The 15,220-nt window shown below is 44.8% G+C and overlaps 1 protein-coding gene across 1 annotated transcript in view; it reads left to right on the top strand.

Moving 5' to 3' along the window:
• The window catches only part of TDRD1 (tudor domain containing 1), a 114,770-nt gene that overhangs the window by 23,144 nt on the left and 76,406 nt on the right, over positions 1 to 15,220 (top strand). Inside the window, 4 exon segments of the mRNA XM_077257924.1 lie at positions 4,370 to 4,477; positions 6,565 to 6,750; positions 7,031 to 7,174; positions 7,249 to 7,420. Coding sequence (XP_077114039.1) covers positions 4,370 to 4,477; positions 6,565 to 6,750; positions 7,031 to 7,174; positions 7,249 to 7,420 — 610 coding nt within the window.

Raw genomic sequence — 15,220 nt, 5'->3', positions numbered from 1 at the left:
AACCGTAGGAAGGGCAAGTAGGATACACATCTCTTTATATTTATCTGCATAGGAGTTATATAACGCAAGGACCATCTGACCATCATCTTGGAATTATATCCTGGAGCAGAACTGTAATAATAAATCTGCCCCCAGTAAATTTACCGAACATATAGAAGAGATTACGAACTGAGCAGTAACTTCAGGGAAAGGTCCCACAGGGATAGGTTTTATAAGAGTATATTCATTGGGTCTGTCATCTACTCTAATTAAAACAAGCTCTTGATCTGAGAATTTGCATGGCGGGGCTGGGGAGAGAGGTTCCCAGACAGGGTTAAAAGGGATATTTTAGTATGAGACTGGATTTGTGTAAGGTGGGGAGGGCTGGAGCTGATAAGGAACGCTGCTGTCCTTGCAGCTGTGAAAGGGGGGCTGTATTTGGAGCGGGGAATTGCTGTCAGCATTTAGCAAGGGAAAGGTGGGGGCTACAACTCCGGGCCTTCCTGCTTCACAATTGTAACAGACCTCTCTACACTGAGAATTAGTAACTCCGCATACATCACAGATCCACCCGACAGGATCATAGAATAGAGGCGCACTAAGTTCTGAGAACCCAACATATATATTAGTGCCTTAGGATTGAGGGGCACAACCAGATTTCACTTTCAATTTACAATATTTCACAGATCTACCAGCGCGTACAACACTAAGAAAACACAGAGAGACTCAAGAGCGCAGCGACCTGCTGCTGCCCCTCCCTACCAGAACACAGAGATAGGAAAGATCACAACATTCCTCAGCACAGAAGAAAGCCATAACGCAGCTGTATAACTCCCCCCCGCCCATCGGATATTTTAGAGACAAACACAGAAACAGAATCACAGCAGTTCTTAGACTTTATTTCTACAAAACTTTCCTATAATCCTCCGTGGTCTGGGCGGAGCCCCAAGGACGGTCCGTACACACACACAAACGCGGCAGGTCTCCACCCAGGTTGGATTCTGCACAACACAAACAGGACACACCTACACTTCTGGAGATCTCTTTCCGCCGCCATTACAGGGCGGTGGCTGGGACTACATTTTCATCATCAGTGGCACGGCGGCCATTTTACAATCTGTAAGATCACAGGCATTTTATAACCAAACACGGGCTCTACATTGTCTGATCCTTCCTCTCCATCAACCTATTTTCATCCTTTGTTCTTTAAGCCTCGCGCAACTCGCAGATAAGCTTCTTGACTGTCTCTTGCCCTCCCGTGACTACTGTCTTGACTTCCACGGCATCCTCATCTAACTTGTGGGGCACGGACTTCTTCTGCTTTAAGATACGCAGCATGACTCACAGAATACTGCGCCCTGCGGCAGCTCAGGATCGCTGGCAGCGATATCAACACTGAGTTCCACAATACGGAATCTCGCTCAACGTATTAGAAAAAGATTTTCTGTCCCTAACCTGAACACCAGTGATTAACAGACTATCCTGCCGCGATATTCTAAACAGTCGGGAGGCGGTCTCCTAGTGAGAGCCCTCCACAGAAATACAGGTGGTCCCTGCTCGGGACGTCTTAATTACCTAGCTGGTACAATATCACAGAGGCTGCGTCTTCTATCCCTTCTCTAAGCTGCCCCACAATCTACAACTAGCTCAATCTTTCACTCCACTTCACTACTAGACAATAGTCACGGGTAGGGTGGTTGAACGGAGTACAATGACCGGTGGAGGAGGTGTGGTGTACAGAGGTCGCACAGGATGCGACGTCTCTGTTGCTGGTTCAGAGCGTGGCACAGGATCACGTTTGATCTCACCACTCGATCATTCACCTCCCGGACCCAAGGAGACTACAGACAAACCAATAACGGCTGAGACACTAGCAAGTGTGACATATACAGTGTACATGATCGCCACTTACCGTGTTCAGAGGGTGATCAGTCCTCGAGGTCAGCCACTACGGGTATCATCCACAGACATCCAGGCATGGGTCCAGGGGGTCTCGGATCGCTGGCCACGCCCCACGTTGGGCGCCAAATTGTCGGGGTCGTAAACGACAATTACCCTTCCTTCACCAGTCATTCCAAATTTAAGTATGAGCCGAGCATTTGGTACCGGGTGAGAATGACTCAGACAAGGTGCTGATTCAATCTCAATTGAATGCCCGTGCATCTACTCATGTCTGCAACGGTCACAACAACTGGCTTTATTCTAAAATACACAATACTATATTGAGTGTTAGGGGAAGGCGTGCATTAGGCGGGGTTTAAGCTAGCATTCAGTCTTTCTGATTTGTTCTGACACCTTCTGGTGGATCCTCCTTTTCTTCACATTCCTTAAGTTTCGTTTCTAAGGAAATGAATCTTCATCCCTCCAGACACTAACCTAAAACGAAACTGAACACTGGCGGCCATCTTTAAATACAATTACATTTGCTTTAGCAGGGGAAAACTTATTGTTTCACAGTATATAATATATAAAAGTACAAAGGTATATAAGATATATAAAAGTATAAAAAGTATATAAGAAAATACATTTTCACCTTGACAAACTGTTATTGGCTTGATCTTCCCGCAGTCCAGGACCTCTTTGTAGTACGGTAAGCTGGTCTGTAACCAAGGCTTAACCTGAGCCCAGAAGGTCCGATGAAGGAACAGTCCTGTTATAAGCACATGCAGCTTATTATTGGTCGGTACAGTCCTCATTGTGTGGTGGCTGTGACTTTCACCATATTTTGCTGGGCAATAAGGTTCTCTAACCCTATTCTGGGGCTGCGATGTCTGTAAGTATCTATCACAATAAATAACTTGCTGTGGTTCATTATTGGTATTGGAGTACAATGGGTGTCATTTCACTCTCTGCTCCTGATGCTTATTTCGTTTACCACATTCATACTGAAATTGGCCATTATAGATGTATACCAGACACTCACTACGGTGATTTTCTTTGCGGATCTCTTTAGATATCTATGGTTTTTCTAATCTTTCAGATCATTTATATATCTAGTCTGGTTTTTGCCTGGGACTTTGATTCCTGGGCTTCTGTACCCACCCTGGGAGAGTTGCTTTGGTGTTCTCCATGGTACTGTCCTGAGGGACGTAATGGAAAAAGGGAATTAGACCTATCAGTAATTCGGTTTCCAGGTAGTCCCTCAGGACAGCACCCGTAGTTCCCTCCCTTATGTTTCTGTTTTTAGGCTTGCACGAGATTAATCTACCGGCAGATCGTTCGTCCTTTGAGTCACCATGGCTCGAAATTAAGATGAAGCCGTTAAATGGTTTATTACACACGTGTTTGTAAGGGCACGTTTAGACCTTTTATTTCCATCCTTCTGTGGTACTTTGAAAAAACACTGGAGGGTGGAGGTGGGAGGGTCCTTTAACCTCTCTATGATTCTGTCCGGCTATAGGTCAAGGAAGGACGTCCTCCATGGTGCTGTCCTGAGGGACTTCCTGGAAACCGAATTACTGGTAGGTCTAATTCCTTTTTTTTTTCAGCAGTTCATCTCACTTGTAATCTGTTTCTTGTTTTTCATACATTATATAGAGTATTTCTAAACTACAAATGCTGAAAGCCTATTGGAGAGTCTCCATCTATGTCCCCCCAAAAGACCCAGTGTTTATCTTCTGGGCTCTGGTTCCAGCCTCAGCCCATATCCTTTCTCCACGATATCTAATGCTACCTTCCTAAAGGCTTCTATGGAAACCTTTCCATTTCAGGTGCACAGTGACCGTTCTCCCTACCGCACCCAGGGAAAGGGGCGAGGGGCTCTGTACAACGAGGGGCAAGGTTTTAGCTTCAAGAATTCAGGTCGGAGGGGTTATTCCAGATGGGGGTGACTTTGGTAGAATCTTCCCCCCCATCCCATGCCTTATACACCCATGCCTTATACACCAGGACTATTAGGATCTAAACCTGACGCTAATACTATATACTATTCCTAAAACACTTAAGTGGGAGTTCCAGGTGGATTCCCGTGAGATTGGACCCCCGATCTGCCCATACTGTCTCTCCGAGCCCACCCGTAGAAAGGTTACAATTGAGAAGCGATGTCATGTATCCACGGGTCTGGAATCCGCCATATCTTTCTCTGATTTGATTCTCAGATGTTTTTTCTTCATAGAAGTTCCCTAATAAGAGTCTGTATTTAATGAAAGTATCTCAAGAAGAAGAATATGTGAGAAACAGCAGCTAATTCCCCTTATCTCTTATTATATGAAGTAGTAGTAGTGAGATTTCTGCGGAAATCCCAGACCTCTGTGATGTGACAGAACGACGCGTTTCCATACATTTTATTACTGCATTTTATATATCGACGTCAAACTAAACTGTGTATGTATGTATGTATGTAATATATATATATATATATATATATATGTGTGTATGTTTTACCCCTCAGACCGAAGCTTCCCGAAGTCCTGACCCTAAACATGAAGAGGTGACTGAAAGGAAGATTCGGCTTTGTGACTTACAGAAGGAGCCGCTGAGCCAAGGGACAGAATTTCAGGTAAAATATGCTATACTATAAGGTAATTGAGGCTCCTGCGCGGCTCCACATTTTCCACCGATGCAGCGTCACCTACCAAGGACGATCAGGTTTTCTGGAAGCCCAAAGCCCGACCCCATCAAAACCTAACGTCTTTGGTGCCTGGATACCGCTTGTTATGGTGCCACCAGGGGACACAGGACGCAGCATGGTGCCAAAACTCTCAGGGGCCGATTCATCATTTGTGGGGTTTTTTTCTCCAGGTTTTTCAAAATAGTTTAATGTAACTTTGCTCAGCGTTAAATTCTATTTTTGTCTTTTGCCGGAGTTTTACTCATTTTTAAAGCCAAAACTCATACGATACTTTAAGGCTAAATGCACACGTCACAGAATTGCCGTGGAAATTTCCTGCCGCGGGTATATCGCATGCGGAATTGGCATGCATATTCCTGCTAAAAACTAGCGTTTTGCAAGCATAATTAGCTTGCAGAATGCTAGCGTTTTCCAAGTGATCTGTAGCATCGCTTGGAAAACTGATTGACAGGTTGGTCTCACTTGTCAAACATAGTGTTTGACAAGTGTGACCAACTTTTTACTATAGTAAAAAGATATAATGTTAAAAATAATGATGAAAAAAAAAAAATGGTTATTCTCACCTTCCGAAGGCCCCCGATCTCCTCAGCGGTGCACGCGGCGGCTTCCGCTCCTATAGATGCTTTGTGTGCAGGACCTGCGATGACATCAGTCACGTGACCGCGACGCCATCGCAGGTCCTTCACACAAAGCATCCATGGGAACGGAAGCGGCCGCGTGCACCGCTGAGAGGCGAGAGGACTCCGGGGGCCATCAGAAGGTGAGTATATCACTATTTTTTACTTTAATTCTTTTTTTTTTTAACAATTATATGGTGCCCAGTCCGTGGAGGAAAGTCTCCTCTCCTCCACCCTGGGTACCAACCGCACATGATTCGCTTACTTACCGCATGGTGGGCATAGCCCCATGCGGGAAGTAAGCGGATCAATGCATTCCTGGGCAGCACGGTGGATCAATGGATAGCACTGCAGCCTTGCAGCGCTGGAGTCCTGGGTTCTAATCCCACCTTGGACAACATCTGCAAGGAGTTTGTATGTTCTCCCCGTGTTTGCGTGGGTTTCCTCCGGGTACTCTGGTTTCCTCCCACATTCCAAAGACATACTGATAGGGAATTTAGATTGTGAGCCCCATAGGGGACAGCGATGATAATGTGTGCAAAACTGTAAAGCGCTGCGTAATATGTTAGCGCTATATAAAAATAAAGATTATTTATTTATTTATTTATTTATTATTCCTAGGTGTGCGGAATCCCCGCGATTCCGCAAATTAATGAACATGCTGCGTTTTTTTCTGGAATGCGTTTCCGCTCAGGAAAACAACGCAGCATGTGCACAAAAAATTGCATTCTATTAAATAGGATGCTTAATGTGAACGTTTTTTTCGCGGTTTTATAGCGATTTTATAGCGAAAAACCGTGAAAAAAACGCGACGTGTGCACACAGCCTAAAATGTCACGCTTTAGTCTTCAACTGAGCAGATAATCATGTTAGACCGACTTTGTCCTCCACTGGGATCTTTGCAACATTTCCATTACTAAAACCACGTTGCTTATGATGCCGCCAAAATAAAAAAAAACAAATCGCGGAAAGTTAAGTCACTGAATGTTCAGTCTTTCTATTGAATCCGTTCTTTGCCCTCAGGTAGGAGCTGTGCGCTTCTGTCTTCTGAGGTCTACAGAGACGCTACTGAAGGTTCCAGGACACCCATCGATCTACAAAAAATTAATAAACACAAAAATATAAAATTTTGTCCCAACATTTAGTTGCAAATTACGTTTAGTTCATCATTTAATTTATTTAACTTCATTAAATAATTAGCAGTTTAGTTGCAAATAAAATAATGAAAAAGCGCTAACGTCGTATTGGAGCCATTTTTACTGCATGAGACGTTGATGAATTTGGGCCTTGTTTTAAGCCCAATACATTTTCATGTTTTCCTGACAGGTGGGATTTCCATCGTATGTGATTTCTCATTATGTTGCATAAAATTCCTTTTATCCGTTCTCTTTCATCCAGGGTTTTGTGGTGGAGTTTTCAAGCCCGAGTAACTTTTTTGTGAAAGCCGTTGAGTCTAAATCCATGGATAAACTCATGGAAATGTCAAGTTCCTTGCAAAATCTTTATTCAGACCCCAGTGCCCTAAAGAAAGGGTACACTCCTGACACGGGTGAAGTCTGCGTGGCAAAGTACAACAAGGACCAGGTGAGATGCCGACACCAGGGGTGACATGACTCTGGTCTTCTGCTTAGGGTGGTCCGACAAGCCTGTGTTTGGTGGTCCGAGTACAGACCACGATGGATGGGCTGCCGTGGGTCTCCATCCTTCTATATTACTAGGGGGCCCTCGGCCCGGCTGTGCACCGCGGTTCGCTGTAGTCTGGGGTCTACAGTTGGATGTAACTTTTACCGGTCCATCGGGGGAAGAAGTCGTATGCAGCTCGCAGTTACTACAAGGTTAGACATTTGTCATTTATTCCCCCCAGCAATGGTACAGAGCGCTGATGTACAATGTGGAGGCGACCATGAGGACAGCACAGGTGTTGTACCTGGACTACGGAAATACAGAAACCCTCTCCCTGGATAGCGTGCAGCCCATGCACCGAGATGTCGAGCTGCTCCCTCCTTGTGTGAGTTTTGTGTGGAGGGACATGTGGCTTCTTCTTCGTACTGAACAGCTTTTTATAAAAGTTTCCTCTTTCAGGCTTTACATTGTTCCTTGGCGCACGTCACCGCTCCTCCATTTGGTTGGACCCCAGAATGCCTTGTAGAGGTGAAGCACCTCCTCGTCGGGCAGAAGCTGCTGATCTGCGTCGCTGACGTCGTTCACGGGGAGCTTCCACGTTATTCCGTTCACGTGTCTTTATTCGAGTCAGGTGCGTCACATGGACATGCGTGAAGCTTTTTAATTTGTCGGCTGGAGAAGCCATGATGTCAGGTTTCTGGTCTAATTTTGAGTAGAATAAATTGTCTATCTTCGCTCCTTTTCCCATGAAGGTTTGTATCTAGGCCCAAACATGTCCAACTTCATTAACCCCTTTCTGACATCAGACATAGTAATCCGTCCATGTGACCTGGGCCTGTTTGACCAAATTATTACGTCCATGTGATTTATGGCACACACGGGTGGTGTGCGGGCAATCGCCGTCAGGTATCAGCTGATCCTGACAGCTGACACCCGTCATTAAGTGCCATGAGTGGTCACACACAAGATCGCTGCATTATGGGAGCCTGCAGAGGGCTGACAGCCCCCTCTATCTTTGGTTCGGAGACCCCGCAGCGTGATACGGGGCCCCGATCGATGCCATGGTGACCCGACATCCAGGTCACCAGAGCTAGGAAACTTGCTGATCAGGTGCAGTGCATGATCAGAAACTTTGCCGGTCAGTGCAGAGCTGACAGTTTGTACAGCGTGGGGTTGATGCTTCATACCCATGCTGTAGAAGCAAGCGATCAGCCTGTAAAAAAAAAAAAATGTGTAAAAAAAAATATTTTACATAATTTTAAAAATATTAAAGAATTAAAAAAATAAAAAGATATTGTATCTATAAGTAAATATTTGTATGAAAAAAAACCTCTAAAAGTACACACATTTGGTGGTACACCTACAAAACTGTCCCACTAGTTAACCCCTTTACTGAACACCATTAAAAAAAATAAATTAAAAACAAGGGAAAACACAATGCTTTATCATACCACCTAACAAAAAGTGGAATAATATGCGATCAAAAAGACGGATATAAATAACCATGGTACCGCTGAAAGCTTCATCTTGTCCCGCCAATAACAAGCCACCATGCAGCTCCATCAGCGGAAAAATAAAATAGTTATAGTCCTCAGAATAAAGCAATGCAAAAATAATTATTTTGTCTGTAAAAGAGGGATTTTCTGGTACTTACTGTAAAATCTCTTTCTTGGAGCCTTCATTAGGGGACACAGATAACCGCGGGTGTATGCTGCTGCTGCTAGGAGGCTGACACTATGCAAAAAAGGAAAAGAACAATAGCCCCTCCCTGGCAGTATACACCCACCGACAGGCACTGAGCACCTCAGTTGGTGAAAAAAGCAGTAGGAGAAACAACCATAACTGAGAACACATGAGTACCGACTCAATCAGGACTTGTAGGCCCAAACACGATACCAGGAATGAATAACCAGGGAGGATGCTGTGTCCCCCCAATGAAGGCTCCAAGAAAGAGATTTTACAGTAAGTACCAGAAAATCCCTCTTTCTTTATCGCTTCATTGGGGGACACAGATAATCGTGGGACGTCCAAAAGCAGTCCCAGAAAAGGGTGGGTAGAAAGAAAATGGGAAAAGGGCTCAGGTCGGCCGGTGTGCGACCGCCGCCTGCAGTACCTTCCTACCAAAACCTGCATCTGACGAGGCCTGGATATGAACCCTGTAGAACCTCGTGAACGTATGCAAAGACGACCAGGTTGCAGCCTTGCAAACCTGCAAAGCGGAGGCTTGGTGACGAACAGCCCAGGAAGCACCGACAGCTCTGGTGGAGTGGGCCCGTACCCCAGGAGGGGGCTGTGTCTCTCGAGCTCGGTAGAATTCTTTTATAGTAGAACGAATCCAGCGAGAAATTGAGGATTTGGACGCCTGAAGGCCTTTCCGGCGACTCTCAGCAATGACAAACAGAGAGTCGCATTTGCGAAAATGGGCAGTTCTAGAAAGATAGATCCGAACGGCCCTGACAACGTCAAGTTTGTGAAGAGACTTCCCCAAGGGGTGAACGAGAGAAGGGCAAAAAGGAAGAATGATATCCTCATTGATGTGGAAAGTGGAAACCACCTTGGGAAGAAAGACGGGGACAGGTCTGACAACGACCTTGTCCTGATGAAGAATCAGGAACGGGGAGCGGCAGGATAATGCTGCCAACTCGGAAACTCTTCTAATTGAAGTGATGGTGTTGAGGGAGGATTTAAAGTGATCCTTCACGGTTAACCCAGTGATTTCCAAATTAATATATAAAGTGTTGCCGGCAACTGAAAATGACCAGACGGAGACGTGCGTCTCTGTATGGGGGATCGAGCTGATCTCTGGCCCCCGTTTATTTTGTATATAAGTTTTCATTGTCACAGAAATTATACTTCAACCAATCAGCATAAGAACACGCTCACAGTTCTTAACCTATAAGAATACAGGAAAAACTTAACCCATGAGAATACAGCAAAAATGGAAACTACATATATGGTCATGGCTTTTTGGCACAGTATGTGTTTTTCTAACAGATGCCTCAGTCTTGTATAGTGATACACCCCCGAATCTCTTATCTGGCTCGAGACAGAAGACTCAAGGTCTTTATACCAATTATGAACAATAGCCTAGTTGAATAACTGAATTTATCTTTAAGCAACAAGAAAATGGAGTCAAAAACACAAAAATGGAGAATCTAGCACAAAATGGAGGACCTTTCATAATTTGTTCCTTCACATTCCCCCCTAGATAAATTTTGTTAATTAATGTCCAGCATCAGAGATACTATCCCAAGCTCTAAGCTCGAGGGGTACTGGTCTTCACATGGCTGGTGCCATGTTACCAGCCATTTTAAATACAGTTTCATTAATATCTACAAGCGAGGGAAAAATCTTATTATTTAACAGTATAAGATATAGCAGTACAAAAAGTATATAAGAAGATATATTTTCACCTTGACAATCCCCCCTAAACACTAAGTTTTTTTTCCTTAAAGAAAGATCCTTCGAGACTGTCCATGTGATGGGAAAAGGGGAGGTGGATTTCTTCATCCAGACACCTCAGAAACTCTCCCCTAGCGAGAGGCCTCCAGGCAGCTGAACCCTTCACTAACCTCACATGGAGTTCTCCCACTGTCCCTAAACTAAATCTCTTAGCATCATCTGAGAATGGGGGGTTTTGTCTACTCTCTTAAGGGGGACATACTTAGGGATCTCCCCTGGATCAGTACCATCGTACTCTGGTGGGTCTACTTCTTGATTGAGGAAGGTGCCAGTCGAGATTGCTTTCACTAACTACCTAGGCCTGCCCAGGTGTACTTATACATCTATCATATTGTCATTATTTGTTTGTAAAATGGGAAAGGTTGGTTCTCTGGTGGTGGGGGCGACATGACATGCTGGTCTACAGCTCCTTCCCAAAAGGATTACTGTCAGCCTACTCCCAAAAGTTAATGTCTCCAGTATCCACCAACCACAATCCTGTGTCAGCTTCTTATATCACTGCATGTGATCTTGTCTGGACAGGATTCAGTGTAATTCTCTTAGGTCGGGTTGCAGCACGGGTCATACAAGTGTTAGGGCCCAAATCCTCAACTATACCCTAAAAGGCATCACAGCTATAATTAACAAATCTTTGTTCACTGTAATATATATATATATTTGATCCATTCAACATTTTTATTAATCTGCACCTGTGGGACTATAGAAGCAAAGCCAGCATAAATCTGGTTCTGGGCTTTAAACTGATCAAGCACCCCCCTTGGCACTCCAATGGTATCAATATATACTAGTGGATCTTCTTCATAACTCATATAGATCTGATCAAAACTTCTCCTCTTTCTGGTAAGTTCATCAGGTATCTTTGGATCCCAAAAATAAAATCTTGAACTGCATAACTAGTTTAACAGGGGTGCATTGGCCTATCCAGGCATTAGGCAACCTAGGACGGAGCTTACCATCTCCACATAACCAATAAATGTCGTACATATATTCTGTATATTTGATTAGCAAATCAGTATCTAGAGAACTGCTCCCTTTGCAGAAACCTGTCTCGAAGATCCCTACTAGTGTACCTGTGGTGTCGTGGGAATTATAGCAGGTGTAATTGTCAGCTAATACAGTTACTTCTCCTAGGACCTTTAGTTTAGGTTCCTCATGAATTAGTGGGACATAATCTGGGCAATCAGTGGACTTCAAACCTTTCAACAAGTTCATGACACAGGCAGTGGTGTTGTCATCAGGAAAAAACAGTGCATGTGTGTATAGGTGTGTATTCGCAGCAGCACAAGCAATACATCCTACAAAAATATTCTAGACTCTTACATTGTATCTCACCCATTCTAACCATAGATTTTTCCTTGGGGCTGTCAGGTTTACCCAGAGAATAATGGGACCAGAATTCTTATTTTTACAATAGGGACCAAAGAGGTAGGGGCGAGGATAGCCCTCAGTTCCAGGATCAAAAACAACAGTCTTTTTTACAGTGTGAGGCATGGATCCAGGTGCTCTTTCCTTCGAGTTTTACTGCAGTGGGGGGTGACCAGGATCACCGTGTGAGGTCCTTCAAATCTCGGCTGGAGACAATCTCTGCGCACAAACTTTTTCACATACACCAGGTCTCCTGGCACAAAGGGATGGTGTCCAGGAACCTTGTCTGGGTCTGGAAGAGAACTGAAAACGGTTAAATGCACTTTGGCAAGATGTCCATGTAAGGCCTGCACATAGCTAGTCAAGTCCTGGTACTTGATCTGCAACTGTTGTGGAAAGAAACATTCAAGATTGGGGCTCCTGCCAAACAGAATCTCATACGGTGACTGTCCTGTCTTCCTGTTTGGGGTATATCTTACTGAAAACAAAACTAGAGGAAGGCATTCTGTCCGTCGTTTACCAGTCTCTGCCATTGCCTTCTGGATTTTAAGCTTAAGAGTTCCATTTAGTCTTTCCACTTTTCCACTGCTCTGCGGATGGTATGGAGTGTGCAATGCTTGACTTACCCCCAGTGCTGCCATTACCTCTGACATGATCTCTCCAGTAAAATGGGAGCCCCGATCGCTTTCAATGACTTCAGGAACTCCATACCTGCATATGATCTCAGCCATCAGTTTCTTCACCGTTGTCTTAGCCGTAGCTTTGGCAACTGGGTAGGCTTCTGGCCAACCTGAAAATAAATCAATGCAGACCAACACATACTCATACATCCCTACCCTGGGTAACTGAATATAATCAATCTGCAGTCTCTGGAATTGGTTAAAGGGCCGGGGAGTGTGTTTGGATGGGGTTTTCACTGTCCTACTCTGATTATGTGTGGCACATATCATGCAGCTCTGTACCTGCCTTTCTGCGCAGGTGGAAAACCCGGGGGCAATCCATTGTTTCTGTAGGGTGTCACACATGGCCGTCTTCGAGTGGTGCACATTCCCGTGCAGAACCTGTGCCATCATTGGGTACAGTATCTGTGGTAGGCAGACCTTTTCACCCCTCCCCCATAGTCCAGTGACGGTATCAGAGCAAGCCCCTATCTTTTGCCACCTATTTTTCTCCTCCTTACTTGCCTGTTCTTGTAACCGGGCTAAGATGTCTTTCAACACAAGTGGAGATGGTGGGGTGTCCAGGTGATGTACTCTAGAGGCCACAGGAGTGCTTGCTGCTTTCTTGGCAACCTGGTCTGCCAGTGCGTTACCCTTTTTGTCCGTCCATCAGTGCCTTTAGTATGTGCCTTTACCTTTATGATGCCTGTTTGGGTGGGAAGCTGTAGTGCATTCATAAGTTGCTGGACTGCCTCAGCACGTTTAAAGGGGTGGCCATTTGCTGTCAGGAAGGCCCTGGCTCTCCAGGTAGGCCCATAACCGTGTGTAATGCCAAAAGCATACCTGGAATCAGTGTAGATATTTACAGTCTTACCTTCTGCTAGTTTGCATGCTTCTTGTGCAGACATATGAGTTGGCATTGAGTCTGCCTTGATTACCTCATGTTCTGAGACCACAGCATATCTGGTACAGAAGCGTCCTTGGTCATCTTGGTGACGGGATCCATCTACAAAAAGCTCAAAATCAGCATTAGAATAGGCACACTAGAGACCAGCCGTTTCCTGAGACATCAATTCTAGACAATCATGTGGTTTGGAAACCTAATCTTGTTCCTCTGGATCCATTCCAGAAAGAAAGAGTGTCCTTTTTTATGTCACCTGCTCCTCCCCCCTTTGGATTCATGGGAACTGGGAGAAAAGTAGCGGGGTTTAGGACAGTGCACCTTTTTTTTTTTAAAATCACATTAGTAGGCATGAGAATAGCACACTGAAGTCGCAGCTGTCCAGCCATGGACATGTGGCCAGGTTGTACTTGGTTAAGGATACTATATACATCGTGTGGGGTGTGGACCATCAGTGGGTAATTTGATTGAGTCCATGAGGGTTTTAACAGCTTCAGCATTCTTCACTGGAGTCCCGGCAGTGGTAATAAACCCTCGATTGGCCCATTGGGCTCCTAAATCATGAGCAATACCAAATGCATACTGTGAGTCCGTGTATATATTAGCCCGCCTGTCTTTGGCCAGAACACATGCAGTAGGCAGAGCCTGAAGTTCTGCTTCTTGTGCTGACAGTGAGGGAGGGAGGGAGTGCAGCTCCGTGCACTACAGTGTCTTCCGTAGTAACAGCGTATCTGGTGTGGAATCTGCCAAATCATCAGCATATCTTGAACCGTCTTTCAGGGCATTGTAGAAAGGTTGCATTATACGGGATGCGTCCGGTATCCACTGACAACAATAAGTACATAGTCCAAGAAAACTCTGGAGTTCAGTCTCATCTTTTGGTAAAGGAAGGGAGCTGACGGCTATTTTTCTTTCTTTTGTGAGGTGTCTGGCACCCTGAAGGAGACAGTGACCCAAAAATATCACTTGACCAAGGCAGAACAGAAATTTCGAGGCCGAAACCCGACAGTTCAGATCTGCCAGATACTTAAGAAAACTAACAGTGGCAACAATGGCTTCCTGCTCTGTCCGTTCACACAACAAAAGATCAGCCACATACTGAAGCAGCGTGACATAGGGGTGATCTAACTGCCAGGGTAAAAGACACTCGCCCATATTTTTTGCAAATTGATTGGGACTTCTTTTTTTTTTTTTGGGCCCCCTGTGGCATAACTGTCCGCGTCAATTGTCATCCCTGATAAGTGAATGCAAACAGAACTGGCAATCTGGGTGTAATGGAATGCTGAAGAAGACATTGGCAAGATCGATAACTATGAACCAAGCAGCATCCTGAGATATCTGGGACAAAAGAGTATGTGGATTAGGCACCGGAGTTTCTGGAACAGTAACTGCATTAACTGCCCGTAAACCTTGTACCAACCGGTACACAGGGGGTTGGCCGGGTGGGGTCTTTTTCTTAATGGGAAACAAGGGTGTGTTACATGGGGAAACACAGGGTATCAGGGCACCATTATCGAGTAACGTTTGTATTTGCCCCTTGAGACACTGCTCCTGATCATATTTCAAAGGGTATTGATGGACTTTAGAAAAAAGGGGCAACAGGTTTGAGAAACACTTTTACTGGTTCTACAGGCATTATTGGGGGAGAATCTGGGTCTATCAGGACCATCTGACCATCATCTTGGAATTATATCCTGGAGCAGAACTGTGATAATAAATCTGCCCCCAGTAAATTTACCGGACATGAGGGAGAGATTATGAACTGAGCAGTAACTTCAGGGAAAGGTCCCACAGGGTTAGGTTTTATAAGAGTATATTTATTGGGTCTGTTATCTACTCTAATTAAAACAAGCTCTTGATCTGAGAATTGACATGGGGCTGGGGAGGGACCTTATCATCAAGCAGGGAGACCCCCTGTTCCGTTCCAGATCATCATTTTTAATTGTTTGTCTTTCTGACACATTATTCTCAAACGCTTTCTCAATACCTTCCTGCACCACAAAACATCCAGACTTTATCATAGTAGTAGACAACTTTCCTTTTT

This window comes from Ranitomeya variabilis, chromosome 4, assembly GCF_051348905.1.
Source record: "Ranitomeya variabilis isolate aRanVar5 chromosome 4, aRanVar5.hap1, whole genome shotgun sequence".
In the NCBI taxonomy this organism is placed as follows: domain Eukaryota; kingdom Metazoa; phylum Chordata; class Amphibia; order Anura; family Dendrobatidae; genus Ranitomeya; species Ranitomeya variabilis.
The sequence above is the reverse complement of the archived record's forward strand: the minus strand, read 5'-3'. Positions and strand labels throughout refer to the sequence as shown.